Source organism: Mastomys coucha, unplaced genomic scaffold, assembly GCF_008632895.1.
Source record: "Mastomys coucha isolate ucsf_1 unplaced genomic scaffold, UCSF_Mcou_1 pScaffold21, whole genome shotgun sequence".
NCBI classification, from domain to species: Eukaryota; Metazoa; Chordata; class Mammalia; order Rodentia; family Muridae; genus Mastomys; species Mastomys coucha.
The window spans coordinates 94,219,115-94,234,223 of NW_022196904.1; the positions used below are offsets into that span (position 1 = coordinate 94,219,115).

A 15,109-nucleotide genomic window follows, 5' to 3' on the forward strand; every position below is an offset into this window, starting at 1 on the left:
TTTGTCCACCCTCTCCCACTCCCGCGCCCCCAGTGATCCAGTCCTTTTCTGGCACCCTCTCTTGGGAACCCAACACCCTACACCGGTGCTTCATCTGTGCTAAGGGCAAATGGAGCATCATCATTTCAGGTGGGGGTGGAGGCCTAGAGACAAGGGGAGTGACCAAGCTCCCTGCTCTCTATCTTTCACCCTTGGTCAGGGTCAGAACTAGAAACCTTACCACACCTCAGCTCAGTTTATTTAGTGCAGTTCTCGTCTCAATTCCCAGCCGCCCCCAATGCCCTACCTAGTCCACTCTAACCCTTTTCCTTGTAAGGTCTCCATTGTGAGCAACTGCGGCCCTCCAGGACTTTTTTGAAGAAGAAGCCTGGGTTTTGGGTTTCAGATAGGAGGTGGGATGTACCAAGGCAGAAGCTAGCCCTCACAAAAGAGCTAAGGTAACTGATTCTGTGGTGACCACTGCGGCCACTGCGGCAGAACTCGGTAACTGCGGCTCCAGACGGACTAAGGCACCTGCTCTCTAAGGGGGGTGGGGGGGCCCTAGTATGCAAACCGATCACCACCGCCATCACCACGTCTTCTAAACAACCAGGAATGCTGGACCCCACAGCAGCTCCTCACTCCATCACACCATCCCCTCTGGCAGGCGCACGTGTAAACACACACACACACACACACACACACACACACACACACACACACACACACACACACACACACGAATTTCCAGAACTGGGGGCCTTGGTGTGAGAGGTGGGCTGAAAAGACATTTCTAGGAGAAGGGAGAACCTAGCGCGGGGGCGAGCCTGGAGTGCAGTCACCCAGGAGCGCGCGCGGAACTCTGGAGCCGAGGAGGAGCGCCAAGAGTCACCTGGTGGGACAAAAGCCGCCCAGAGCCTGGGACCGGCTGGGGCTAAGGAAAGACTGGTTGGGGAGTGGAGGAGTAGGGGCCAGGGCGGGGGGGTGGGGGCGGAAACTAGGAGGGGCGGGCGATGTGGTGGGAGGGAGCCTGAGCTAGCAGCGCCGCGGGAGCAGGTGGAACCGGTGCTGGAGCTCGCTTAACGCTTAGCGGAGCTGAGTGGGACTTCACTGGAGCCATGGAGCTGCTCAAGCTGAACAGCAGCGTGCAGGGACCAGGACCCGGGTCGGGGTCTTCTTTGTGCCACCCGGGTGTCTCCCTCCTCAACAGCAGTAGTGCGGGCAACCTCAGCTGCGAGCCCCCTCGTATCCGCGGAACCGGGACCAGAGGTGGGTACCTCCCTAAGCCCCTCTCGCTGCACCCCACAGCACTATTCGAGAACCCTTTCGACCTCTACACTGTCAGCTGCCCATAGCTCAGCTGCCCATAGCTTTCTTTTGTAGGACTTCCTCGGCTTCCACACAGGTTCCCCCCCTCCCATTCCCCCAGACTGTGCTCCCAAGCTCTCCTAACTCCAACACCTTCACACTGTGGTTCAGAGCCCTGGCCTCAAACTTGCCCTGCCATTAACTACTCAGATCATCCCCAAGCTCAGCATTACACAGCTGGGAAGCAAGGACCTCTTCATGCCAGCGGGTCTAGCTTTCTTTTCCAGTTTACAGAGCCAGTACCGAGGGAGAAAGGGGCAGGAACCGAGAAAGAAAGGCAAAAGAGGCTGGGCCAGTGAGGGCAGAAGCTCTCTGGACTGCATGAATAAGATAAGAGATAAGAGTTGTAATCATCTCCCACCCCACCCTAACCTTCCCAAGACTTTCCTCAGATTTGAATTTAGCTGGCACTAAGGGATGCTACCTTTCTTGTTTCATTTGTCCCCAAACTCCTCTGCTCCCCTGGTCAAATCCTTCATCCAGCTATGTACCTTCTCTGTCTCTCTGAAGGTCTCAGTGTCTCTTCCAAAGCGCCCCAAGTATCCTTTTTCTCACTTGCCTAGAGCCAACTTCCCCTGGCAACAGTCACCCCATTCCTTTGTGTCATCAACCCTTCTTACTGCTTTCCCTCACCCCGGCTTCAAAATGACTCATCCTTCCATCAGTAGCATCTTCACTGCTTCAATGAACATCTTTAAATGCATTCTCCCCCACTCTATCCCCATATTTGCTTGCAATGTTTAATGAACGTTTGCTAGGCTTAGCGCTGGGGACACAGAATGAACTAGACACAGTCTGCAGTCTCAGTAGTCTGCAGCCAAGTACATAGGGGCAGAGACCACAGGGAAAATCGCTGCCTGGAAATCCCACAAGAGGGTCTGATTGGAATATGGACACCCAAAGGAATTGGGGGTCTGGTAACTCCATTGGGGGTCGAATCTGGGAGCTTGGGTTCAGTAAATGGAAAGGGAAGGGGTTGGATTCTATGTTCAAGAAGTAAACATTGAAATACATTATAATCTACATATTTACTCAGCCCATGAAACAATTCGTGCTTTCTCAGTTTGGCTTTAACCCACCGTCACTTAGACTCTTTCATTCAGGAAATATTTATTGAACCAGAAACTGTGCTAGGCAACAAGGATACGAGTTTAGCAAAACTGACACAGCCCTGCTTCATGAAGCTCTGAGTTTATAGGGGAAACAGACAAGTAAGCCAGGAATGGCAGCATGAAAAAAAGAAACATAGTAAATATACAAGAGGGGCATCTTCAGTCTGCTCAGCCCTTGGGGACTAAGACTGGTTTCCTGGGATGGGATATGATCAAGTAGGGAAATACGACAGAGAGATAAGTGACAGAGCAGAAGAGGCATAAAGTGTCTTAGGCAAAGACAGCCTGTCTAAAAAGCTTCAAGTCTAAGGCCATAGCATGTTTGTTCAGTACAACATAGTTTTTGAATGGCTGGAACATGTACCATTGAAGGTACCTAATAACACTTAGGCTGAACCAGCCTGGAGTATATTTGGGGAGCGTTACAGCTCTTGCTATAGTGTGTAGATTTTATCCTGAGGCATTGGGATCCACGGAATCATCTATGCTGCCAGGATTGATTGCACAGTGTTGAGATTGAGAAGGAATGCAGAAGGATACTTTAGAAAGCTATTGCATTACACAGATCTGGCTGGAAGATGATGCTAGCACAGAAGGAGAGGCTGGCAGTGCAGATGCAGAGGAGTGGATGGATCTGAGGGCCACTTCTGGAAATGAAGTCAATAGAACCTGAACATTGGTTAGAAGTAGAGAGGGTGGATGAGATCAAGGGATAAAATCCAGTTTCTGGTTTAGGAAACTGAAAGGATGTGGATGGCCTATCACAGAAAGACAGCCAAGGAGGAGCTGGATATGCACTGCATATTACGGCACTTGCCAGTAACTACAAGCATTCAGCTCCTCGTAACCAAGGAGCAGAAGCAGTTTTGGAAGAGGGGATTATTATAAACTCAATTTTGAATCCGTAGCATTCAAAAAGTGATGGTTACTCACCAAAGCTGTTGAATCCTGAGATCTGGAACTTACCAACTTGGAGATCCGAGCTGGAAATATAGACTTGAAAAGTCTTCACCTGGGTGTGGGGGGGGGGGTCGGAGAGGGGGGATACTGGAAACCATAGGAATCGGCAAAATACTTTTTAAAAATGTATAAAATGAGAGCAGGGACGCTGACACAGGACCCTAGAGAAGGCTGGCATTTAAAAGCAAGGCAGAGGAAGGAAGGTCCACAAGGAGATGCAAATGAAACAGAAACAGTGGCTATGTCTTTGCAGAAAGTGAGAAAAGAGTCTCAGCTAAGGTTGAGTGAGGGATACCAATTATTGCTATGATGCATCAGAGATGAACAAAATAGCCACACCGGTGTTGTTCATATACAATAACTAGTTCTGAGGAGGTGATGTGGATACCAAGACCTGACTCAGAAGGAGGAGGACTGGGCCATAGAGAAGGGATTGCAAGAAGTGAACAAGAGTAGTTAGGCAAAACAAAAAAAAAAGAGTAGTTAGGCAAAATGTCCAAAAAGTGGGGGTGTGAGGAAGAAAGAGAACTAGGACAGTGGCAGAGATGTTATGGGGCTGAGGAAAGGTAGGAATGCAGCAGAGCATTTCTTTTTGTTTCTGTCCTTTTCTTTTTCTTTCTTTTTCTTTTTTTTTTAAACAAGATCTCAAAATAATGGGTTCAAATGTTTTTTTCTGTATTAGCCCCTAGAGTAGCAAGGACTACAGATTTGCTACACCATGGGTGTTTAAAAGTAGAGGACGACCTAGAGAGATGTTAACGGTTCTGCTACAAAGGAGGGCAGCCAGTAGAGCAAGGGTCCTTGAAGAACAAAATGTTCAGAGCCCATTCAAGGACCGGCCTCATTTGTCTGGATGCTGTTTCATGCATACATCAGGTCGGTGCCTAGATGCTCATACATTGTTGGTCACTGGTGTTGGCCAGTCTCACTGTACTAGGACCCCCAGAGATGCACTTGTCACCTGGGCTCACTACAACAAAAGAGAGGAATTTGTATGCTGCACACTTTATTTTTAGATGCACCTGTGACTTTACCATCAGCTCAGATGCTGTCCACAGTAAAATGACCAACACCAATGCTCACATCAGTATTGTCCACAGTCATTTAGAAGTTATTTGTCTGTTACATGCTACCTTTATTTTATTATTACCTACAAAAATGTCACATCCTTCCCATGACTACCTAAGTAAACCTTCTCCAGATATTACCCAGAAAATCATGGAGTATTGTTCTTAAGCACTCGAATATTTTCAGCAAAGACTGTATGTTCACTCGGCTTCTCAGCTATTTCACACAATCAAGATTAACATCTTAACTGAGCTAAATGTGTTAACATCTGACATTTATACTCACTTAAATAGCGCCCACACATTGTTGGTATTACTACCACCTCCTCTGTCAGAACTGCAATCACTTGATTATTCTCCTGTTCACATACATAGCTCTGCGTAACCCATGCTTCCTGAAGATGTCACCTACACAGATGTTGGTTAGTCTCTGTTATTGTCCTTGCTTATTCCAATGTCACTACCATTACTCAGATGTTCTTTAAACTTAAATGTGGCCTGAATTCATCCTGATATTACCTTTAGACATGTAGGTGATACCTCTCTCCAATCATCTCACAGAGAAATAAGGGTTGCCCTCACCTACCTCCAGAACACTAAAGCATCACTCAGTGTCCTGCTGTTACCAGTTCACCCATGCATATGACCATCCTTGCTCAGTGCCACTGACACTTGGATGTCTCCCACACACCCAGCTAATGTCTTGAGCTGAACACTATTCCTGCTCACCACAGAGAAATATGCATAAGTATTATAATGACATCTCTGTTCATGAGTAACCAGAACCATTGCCGCAGGTGAAGGCATTGGCTGCTTCAGTTCTGTGAAGTCTTTCTTAGAAAAGCCTGTTTGTTTCTGTTTTGTTTTTAGATAAGCTATCATGTACCCTAGCCTGGTCTTGAATATCTGATCTTTCTACCTCCAATCCCTGGGATTACAAGCATGCTCCTCCATACCTGGTTTAGAGGGTACTGGGGATCAAACCCCTGGCCTTGGGCATGCTAGGTAAGCTTTCTACCAAATGAGCCACATCCTCAGCTCAAGTTTCAGATGTTGTCTTGATTCTTGTACTCACGTTTCTTTGCCATCATCTGGAAGATTGCACACACAGGCGCATACACACACACACACACACACACACACACACCTCACACTCTCAAATTTGCCACACATAAGCCTTCCATATCTGCCCCTGTGAAAAGAACATAGCTTGAATCAGGTGTGGTGGCACATTCCTTTAATCTCAGCACTCAAGAGGTAAAGGCAGTAGAATCTCTGTGAGTTCAAGGCCACACTGGTCTATATAGGGAGCTCCTGGGCAGGCAGGACTATATAAAGAGACTCTGTTGAGAAGAAGAGGACAAAGAGGAGGGGGAGGGGGAGAAGAAAGAGAAGGAGGAGGAAGAGAAGGGAGAAAGCTTGAAAATAGACATACAACAGCACCAACATCAGCCTGTCATATGCTGTTGGACCACCAAGACCCTTTAACATGTGTCTCCCAAGATACACAGGCAGAAAAGAGAAGCACAGTAAAGTGAGGTGCCATGATGAAATATAGAGGCCGGGCCAAAGAGTCATTTAGACTGAGATTTCATTGAGAGAAGAAAGAAATAGTATGATGAATGGCTGCAACATACAGTAACTGTCAGAGGTGAAGCATTTTAGGAATTCAAAAATCTAAGCAATAATGCTACTGCTAAGTCCTATTTCCTATTTGAGGAACTCTTTTTTTTTTTAAAGATTTATTTATTTATTTATTATATGTAAGTACACTGTAGCTGTCTTCAGACACCCCAGAAGAAGGGGTCAGATCTCATTGCGGATGGTTGTGAGTCACCATGTGGTTGCTGGGATTTGAACTCATGACCTTCAGAAGAGCAGTCGGCACTCTTAACCGCTGAGCCATCTCTCCAGCCCGAGGAACTCTTTTTTTAAAGATGTATAGATGTGGTGGTGGTGGTGGTGGAAACAGTGGCAGAGGTGGTGTGTGTGTGTGTGTGTGTGTGTGTGTGTGTGTGTGTGCACTCTCACGCACATGCATGTACACTTGTGCATGCAAAATAGGGAGTCAAAATAGGGCTTCTAGGATCTGGACTTACAGACAGTTGTGAGCCAACCAACATAGCAGTGTTCTTTATATCTTTAGGCCTGTGCTTTGGCCCCATGTTAAAAGATTTCTAATAAACAGAACTTTACTTGAATCCTACAACAACTTCTAAGCAAGCTAGTTATCATTATAAAACCATAATACAGTTTGGAAACTAAGAGCCAGCCAAGAGAAGAGAGTTAGCCAGCAGCTAAAGAGGAGGCTGCGCCTCTGAACACTTACTGCCCCACAGTGGAGGTGGCTCTCTCCCATCCTTTCTCTCTCCAAGCTCCAATCTCCCTGACACTGAGGCCATGGATATGGATGACTCAGTCTACTTCATTCCATCCAATGACATTCAGGTCTGCATGCTTATGACACAGGTCCAGAGATGAGTCTGTCTTCCAATAGACAGTGACACGAATGAATGGGTCATCCTCCCAGGCCTTCTGACTCACCCAGCAACACCAGTCCCTCCTGGGGCTCCCACAGCTTCTCGTACATCTCTCAACCTCACTTCTTATCACACTATGTGACAATGATCTGTTTAAGTATCTCAGATTTCCTCTGTACTGTAAGCTCTCAGATGGCAGGGAATTCTTTCATAGTCTCACCTCTTTGTCCCCAGTGCCTGACAGAAAGGAGTCCTCTGCAAATGTTTACTGAGTGAGAATGAATATTTGGAGAATAGTAATGCACAACTCAAAAAGGAATGAAAGGTTCGGAACCTGCCCGGGTCAAGGGAGTAGTAGGAGGTAGTTCCAAATGAGGTGTCCAGGATCACACTTCCAAAGCAGTGGTAATCAGTGTGATTCATGGAGGTGAGGGCTTCATAGACATTTATAAAATTTAGGAAATAAGTTTGTGATGGGGGTGGAAGCAGGGGCTTTATGAACGAGTATTCACTCCCGGGTTGAGAAACCAGCTTACGAAGAGAGTCTTGAGTGCTCGTGGCGCATTAAAGGAACTGAGTCATCAAGTGGGTTGAGTGGGTATGGCACTGAGAGGAGGTGGCAGTCAAAGGAGGGGCTGTAGTTAGGACAGAGTGGTGGTGGGTGGCTTCTCTCTTGTTTAGCTGGGGGGGGGGGCTGTTTTGTTTTTGTTTTTAGAGAACATGGATATGATCCAACCCAGTCCTAAAGGGAGTGAGTGGTCAGGGGTACATGGAGGTCCAATGGAATGGTCAGAGAAGGGACCTTTGGTCCAGTAGCTACAGATAAGTGATCTTAAGAAATATTGAACCAGTGATTCCCTAAAGTGTTTACAGAGAAAAGCAAGCATGGAACCAACCATAATGAGAGATGGGCTTTTCTAAGGAAGAGTAGGGTTGACCCAATTCAGCTAAGCCTCAGCATTTATGACGGTATAGCATTTACTGTCATCATTTTACTGCATAGTCCCAGGAGGTTAGAGAGCATTCGCAAGGGGCCAGCTGGATATTATGGTTGGAGGTCGGGGGGAAGCAGTGAAGCAGGGCTCTGCTAGTGAAGACTGGGGCTCTGAATGGATGGGGCTCAGAACCTCTTACAACCACCTCTCTTTTCTACCCAGAACTGGAGTTGGCCATTAGAATCACCCTTTATGCGGTGATCTTTCTGATGAGCATTGGCGGAAACATGCTCATCATTGTGGTCCTGGGACTGAGCCGACGCCTAAGAACAGTCACCAACGCCTTCCTGCTCTCCCTGGCAGTCAGTGACCTCCTGCTGGCTGTCGCTTGCATGCCCTTCACACTCCTGCCCAACCTCATGGGCACATTCATCTTCGGCACAGTCATCTGCAAGGCCGTTTCCTACCTCATGGGTAGGTGAGACAAACACTATCTCCACCGTTGCCCTCTCTCTTCTTAAAGTCCTTTACAAATACCTGGGTTTTTCCTGATAGGGGTGGAGGAAATCATCCTGGTGAGCATGCAGAGGGCGCGTTTCCAAGATAACCCTTCCCTTTACCCTTTTTTAGGGGTATCAGTGAGTGTATCCACTCTAAATCTCGTGGCCATCGCCCTGGAGCGATACAGTGCCATCTGCCGACCACTGCAAGCACGAGTGTGGCAGACACGCTCCCACGCAGCTCGGGTGATCCTAGCCACGTGGCTGCTGTCTGGACTGCTTATGGTACCCTATCCTGTGTACACCGTGGTACAGCCAGTGGGACCTCGAGTGCTGCAGTGCATGCATCGCTGGCCCAGTGCACGCGTCCGACAAACCTGGTGAGAGGAAGTCCTGTTTCTATCTCCCTCAGATGCTTACACTCCTTCCCTAAAGCAAAGCTTCTAGGCTGCAGGCTAGGTGGCAGAGGCGGGGTAGGATTTGGTTATGCCACTGGGAAGGGCAAGAGACCTGCGACGGAGCCTAAATTGGAACTCCAAATTTGAGGGTGCAGAATGAGGCTTGGTGAGAAAATTCTAGAAACTCCAGTTTTTGCCTCTTCCTGTGCCTGACCACGGGGAGACAGTGATTGGTCTGTGTTGTGTTCCCAGGTCCGTGCTACTGCTAATGCTTTTGTTCTTCATCCCGGGTGTGGTTATGGCGGTGGCCTATGGACTCATCTCCCGCGAACTCTACCTAGGGCTCCGCTTTGATGGTGACAATGACAGCGACACCCAAAGCCGGGTCAGAAACCAAGGGGGCCTGCCGGGTGGGACAGCACCTGGTGAGTAAAAAACACGAGGGGCGGGGCTTTGGTGATGGGCATGAACTCCTTACTTGGGTGGATCTGAAAGAATTGTAGAAAGGTGGGAGGCCGCGCTGTGAAAGCTGTGGGAAGGAGCATCGAGTGGGCCTTGAGCTGCAGTTTGAGAGCAGTCTGCCTTCTGCTTTGATTGCACCTTCTGTGCTCAGGGCCTGTCCACCAGAACGGGGGTTGCCGGCATGTGACCGTGGCTGGAGAAGACAATGATGGCTGCTACGTGCAACTTCCGCGTTCCCGACTGGAGATGACAACACTGACCACGCCCACTCCTGGGCCCGGCCCTGGCCCTCGGCCCAACCAGGCCAAGCTGCTGGCTAAGAAGCGGGTGGTGCGAATGCTGCTGGTGATTGTTTTGCTTTTTTTCCTGTGTTGGCTGCCAATATACAGCGCCAACACATGGCGCGCCTTCGATGGTCCAGGCGCGCACCGAGCACTCTCAGGAGCCCCTATCTCTTTCATTCACTTGCTGAGTTATGCCTCCGCTTGTGTCAACCCCCTGGTCTACTGTTTCATGCACCGCCGCTTCCGCCAGGCCTGCCTGGACACATGTGCCCGCTGTTGCCCACGCCCTCCACGAGCTCGCCCACGGCCTCTTCCGGATGAGGATCCTCCTACCCCCTCCATCGCTTCTCTATCCAGGCTAAGCTATACCACCATCAGCACACTAGGGCCTGGCTGAGGGGTTGGGAGAGTAGAGAATGTGACAAGGTACATAATTACTATGAAGTGACCCATCCAAACACATAAGAAACAAAATCCAGGATTAATCCAGTTGGTACTCAATACCATGGACAGACCCCTACACAGAGAAAATAGTGTCTTTGCTGCCCCACCTGAAACAGACAGGAATCTTACATAGGAAAGGAAGCTCACTTGTGATATGGGACTGAGTCCCTTCCTAGATGTCTGGCACTGACCCCATTTCATAGACAGACACAAGGTCTATAACAGTAAACTTTCCCTATTCAAGGGGAATTCTGGCAAGGGCTGATTGGCTCCTCACATGAATACATTAATGGCACTACTCTAAAGTGCCCGTAGCCTAGTGCAGTAGTGACTTAGGACACTGCAGCTGTCCCCAGTTTGACCTCATCATTGCCTTCCTCATCCAGCACTGAAATCATCCACAGACCTAATCACATGCCTTTCAGAGCTGCAGATCTTTCAGCCCTGAAAAGTCCCCTCATCCCTTTCCATTGGGGACTGTAGAAAGTCCTCTTCCCTCCGGCCTCTCCTCCCTCACATCATAAAAGAATATGTGACTTAGTGCTGTCCTGGACTACCTGAGCTTTGGCAGGCAGGTGAACAGGTGTGGTTTATGGGAAGCTTCTTCATGTATTTGCTCCTATGACTACTCAATCCCATGTCCAACTTTGTGCAAAAAGGCCTTGGTATGAAGACAGAGGTGAGCATATCCTCTGTTGACCTAACCATACTCCAGTGATGTAGTAGCTGGGACTCATTATGGCAGGTGGAATACCCATGACACTTCATGACCCCTGAGTACATCCTCTCATTTGGTGTCATTGTTAAAGTACTATACTAATGGCTGCCTGTTAATTTTCTGATGAAAAGATAAAAGACAAAAGACTACATAAGACTCAGAGTATTCAATGTGTGTTTGAAAGGCCAAGAATCAGACCCGTGACTGGTACACAGACGTTAATTAAAGAGTGAAATCTTTTTTATTACATACTTGCTTTCCTTTAGTGTCAGAAACCAGCCAAGATACAGTTGAATAGAAGTGCCTTCACTAGATGCAGCAACAAAGATACCTGCAGGTGATGGGCTGGAGTGTAGGACTGGAGATCAGTGTGAGTCTCAGAGCCCAACTTCCTTTTGACCATACAGTTCATCTAGCTCCAGAGAAAGACAGAGACCAGCAACCTCAACTCTTCCAAGAGGGAGAGAAGGGGGAGGAGAAAGAGGAGAAGGAGGAAGAAGAAGAGGAGGAGGAGGAAAAGGGGGAGGAGGAAGAGGAGGAAAGAGAAGAGAGGGTGGACAAGGATAATCAAAGGCAAAATATTTTGAGAGGAGAGATCCTTGAGGCTTTATCTAGCAACATGGGAGAAACAGACTGTCTTAGCCAGGCTTACTATTGCTTTGCAGAGACACAATGACCAAATGCGAGTTGGGGAGAAAAGGGTTTATTCAGCTTACACTTCCACATCATAGTCCATCTTTGGAGGAAGTCAGGCAGGAAGCTGGAGTCAAGAGCTGATGCAGAGGCCATGGAGAATGCTGATTACTGGCTTGCTTCCCTTAGCTTGCTCATACTGCTTCTTTGTAGACCCCAGGACCACCAGCCCAAGGATGGCACCACTTACAATGGGCTGTGCCCTCTCCATCCCCCACAAAAATGTCTAATTAAGAAAATGCCCTGTAGGCTTGTCTACAGCCAGATCTTATGGAGGCATTTTCTTAACTGAGGCTCCCTCCTCACAGATGACTCTAGATTGTGTCAAGTTGACATAAAACTGTCCAGCACACAGATCTAAAATACACACAAAGTGCCAAGGGTCTTATAGTAATTTAGGGACAAATGGAAATAATTTCAGTGGGTCAGTGATGACTCAGTAGTTAAAAGTACTTATGGCTCAGCCTCATAACCTGTGTTCAGCCCCTGGGTCTCTTGATGGAAGGAGAGGACTGACTTTTAAAAGTTGGCCTCTTACCTCCAGATGTGCACTGTGGCTTGTGTACCTGTGCCCACACATATATCATACACACATAATAATGACTAATAATTTTAAAGTAAGAAATACCAGCCAACCACTCCTCTGTAGAGGTTGGTACCTCATTAGCCCCATACCTCTCTATGCTGAGTGTTGAGATAGGGAAGTCCAGGAGGATTTGGTGGTAAATATGATCTAAATATACTGTGTTAATATAGGAAATTATCAAAGAATTTTTTTAAAAAAATTAAAGAACTATATTGAGGTGGAGACAGGAGAACCTGGTTTTATAAGATATCAGGTATACAACATGTTGATGCCTTTACTAAAGAAAAAGAAGACAAAGTTAGTGGCCTGACCCAGCACTTTGGGAAAAGCCTGTACAAGTAAGGAGTCCTGAAATGTAAGCTTCATCCACCTTGCCTAGCATCCACCCACTAACCAAGCACCCTAGAGAAAGGCTGGATGGAGGGAAATGCAGTGAAAAGGGGCAGTGGGCCCCCTGTTTAGCACTATAGGGTCATTCCAATCCATCCTCCCTCCTGGGTTCTGGGCTGTGAAAGGCTGGGGGAAGGAAGAGAATGAAGGAGAAGGCGTTCCAAGCTGTCAACTTAAGACCGTGCTGTTTAAAAATAGAATCCCAGCTGGCCTGAGGAGCTGGAGGGAGATATTAGGCCTTACGCTCATGCCAGCTTTTCCATGGAAGCAGGAATCGGCTGCTCCTCTAAAGGGGTGGTAGGAACTACTCCTCTATTAGGGAGGCATTTACTCCCAAGGACAGAGAAAGAGCAGGAGCTGGGGTGAGGGAAGACTGAGTCCAGCCTCTTTGAACTTCCAGTGTAAGCCTAAGTGCCATAGCCTAGGCTTAACCTTGAACCAAGTACAGAGCAGAGCCTGAGAAATAACACTGCACATGCTGACACCCTTTCACCCACAGAACACTCATGCCTCCATCATCCTACTCTGTGTACTATCTTATTGCCAGATGTGAAGTCCCAAGCATCTCCCACGCATTTTGTGTTTGTTGCAACTCAGCAAATCATGTGTGGTGTAGACTCGATGTCTCTGTCCCTGTGAGCCCCTGCTCGGTCACTTTAGAAGGCTCGTATGCTTGTCCAGTACTTCACTGCGGTCTCTCCTGATGGTTATTTGTGTCCCTGCCTCATTTCTCTCTCGGGCAGGAACCAGGATGATATAACAGGAAGATGGCAGAGCCAGGTGACAGGGGAGGTGCTGGTGAAATCTGATGCTTCCTGAAGCTCCTGTGACAGGCATTTGGGCAGTTTCCCTGATTTACTTTCCAAGACCCTTCAGAGCAGTTCTCTTCTCCAACAGTGAGGAAAGTAGAGCTGGGGAAGCTTAGGGGGTTATATAAGTCCCCACATCTGAAGGAGAGCCCAGATCTTAGCTCAGGTACCCGGCTCCAAAGCCATCCTTCTCTGTCACAGGGCTCGGCCTCTCAACCCCTGTAGCACTAGCCACCCTGTGTTATATGAAGCTAGGCGTGGTGGTGCACACCTTTAATCTCAGCACCAGAGGCAGAGACAAGTTGATCACTGTGAGTTCAAGGCCAGCATGATCTACAAAGTAAGTTATAGGATAGTCAGGGCTACATAGTAAGACCCTGGCCAGAAAGGGGGGAGAGGGCTGTATATGGTTTTATTCAATTATTTCAGTGAGTTTCAGTCCCAACTATCTAATAGGAATGATTACAGTAGATCCATATTATTTCAGAATGAAGTAGAATAGGGAGCATAAAATGAATTACCATTGTACCGGCACACAACATAAGAAGGATGAAACCTGAAGTTACTTTGTGACCTGGAGGAAGAAAAGCACCAGGAAACAGGCCCTCTGCAGATGGAGAGTCTATCATTTAGATCTAGAGTGAGCTCCCAAATGCCCATGGTTAACTAAAACAATAGTCCCGGCTTCATGATATTGGGAGGTGGTAGAAGGTGCGTATGGAGAGGGGGGTACAGATAATAAAGTGTATACGTGTATGTGTAAGAGTGTGTTCACATGTTAGTGTGTCCACATGTGCCTGTGTGTATGTGTATGCATGTGTATGTGTGTGTGTGCGTGTGCATACATGTGTGCGTGTGCATGTGTCTGCATATGTGTGTGCTAGCATGGAGATAGGTCAACCTCAGACGTCTTTCCTCAGGAGCCACCCACTTTGTTTTTTGAGACGGGGTTCCTCACTGACTTGGAACAGTAGGCTAGCCAGAGAACTGTAGGATCCGTCTGTCTTTACATTTCTTCAAGGCTAGGACTAAAAGCAAGTACTTCTGCACCTGGCTTTTAAAATGTGGGTTCTGGGGCTCTAATCCAGATCCTCAGGTTTGCACAGCACATCCTTTATCAACTGAGCTGTCTCCCCAGCCAGCCTGGAACCTGCTATGTGGAAATCTGCCACTGCCTTCCAAATGCTAGGATTAAAGGTGGTCCCACCTCAGCATAAACCTGTTACAGAAATGGGGCTCAGTAGGAAGTCTTCACGTCTTTGGAGGCACGCCCACAAAGAGGATATTGGAATGCCATCCCCCTATTCTTCTTTTTACTTCTTTGCCATCCTGAAGTAAACAGCTTTGCTATATCACATGCTCCCCAGTATAATTTTCTAGCCCCCCACAGCCTAAGGGCAATGGGAGAGGGACTGTGTGGTTGTTCTGCAGTTTAGTTAATGAGCCAAACCCTCAAAACTGTGAGCCAAGCAAACTTCTCCTTCTTGTTTTTTACTTGTTTGTTGGTTGGTTGGTTTTTCAAGACAGGGTTTCTCTGTGTAGCCTCCCTTGGCTGCCCTGGAACTCTGTAGACCAGGCTGGCCTCAAATTCAGATATCCTCCTGCCTCTGCCTCCTGAGTGCTAGGATTAAAAGTGTGTGCCACCACCATCTGGCTAACTTTTCCTCTTTATAGGGCAATTGTTTCAGGTAATTTGTTACAGTATCAGGAAACTGACTTACACAGATAGCTATCCACAGCTGAAAAGGACAGAACTTCAAGTTTAAGAGGAGAGTCAGAACCTGCTGTAAAATAATACTAGAAAGTAAAGTCAGTCATTGAACTCAGCTCTGCCTAACTCCAAAATGCATCTTCTTTTTATCATAAATCCTGACTCTGGTTTCCAGGGGTAGGGGATCATTCAGGGACGGAGAAAATTTTTGAC

The 15,109-nt window shown here is 47.7% G+C and overlaps 1 protein-coding gene across 1 annotated transcript; it reads left to right on the forward strand.

The window, feature by feature from the left end:
• The first annotated feature begins 904 nt into the window (after positions 1-904).
• Positions 905-10,861, forward strand: Cckbr (cholecystokinin B receptor). Its single transcript, XM_031384522.1, has 5 exons — positions 905-1,248; positions 8,124-8,375; positions 8,532-8,781; positions 9,052-9,224; positions 9,413-10,861. The coding sequence occupies exons 1-5, from the start codon at positions 1,098-1,100 to the stop codon at positions 9,940-9,942; spliced, it is 1,356 nt and encodes a 451-aa protein (XP_031240382.1). The 5' UTR covers positions 905-1,097; the 3' UTR covers positions 9,943-10,861.
• Positions 10,862-15,109: the final 4,248 nt, after the last annotated feature.

What these genes read in the sequence shown, in the direction of transcription:
- Cckbr (XM_031384522.1), top strand. Translation starts at nt 1,098, where the DNA reads ATGGAGCTGCTCAAGCTGAACAGCAGCGTGCAGGGACCAGGACCCGGG. An exon ending in GGCCGTTTCCTACCTCATGG is followed by an intron (nt 8,376 to 8,531) that starts GTAGGTGAGACA and finishes ACCCTTTTTTAG; the next exon opens with GGGTATCAGTGAGTGTATCC. An exon ending in GCCGGGTGGGACAGCACCTG is followed by an intron (nt 9,225 to 9,412) that starts GTGAGTAAAAAA and finishes TTCTGTGCTCAG; the next exon opens with GGCCTGTCCACCAGAACGGG.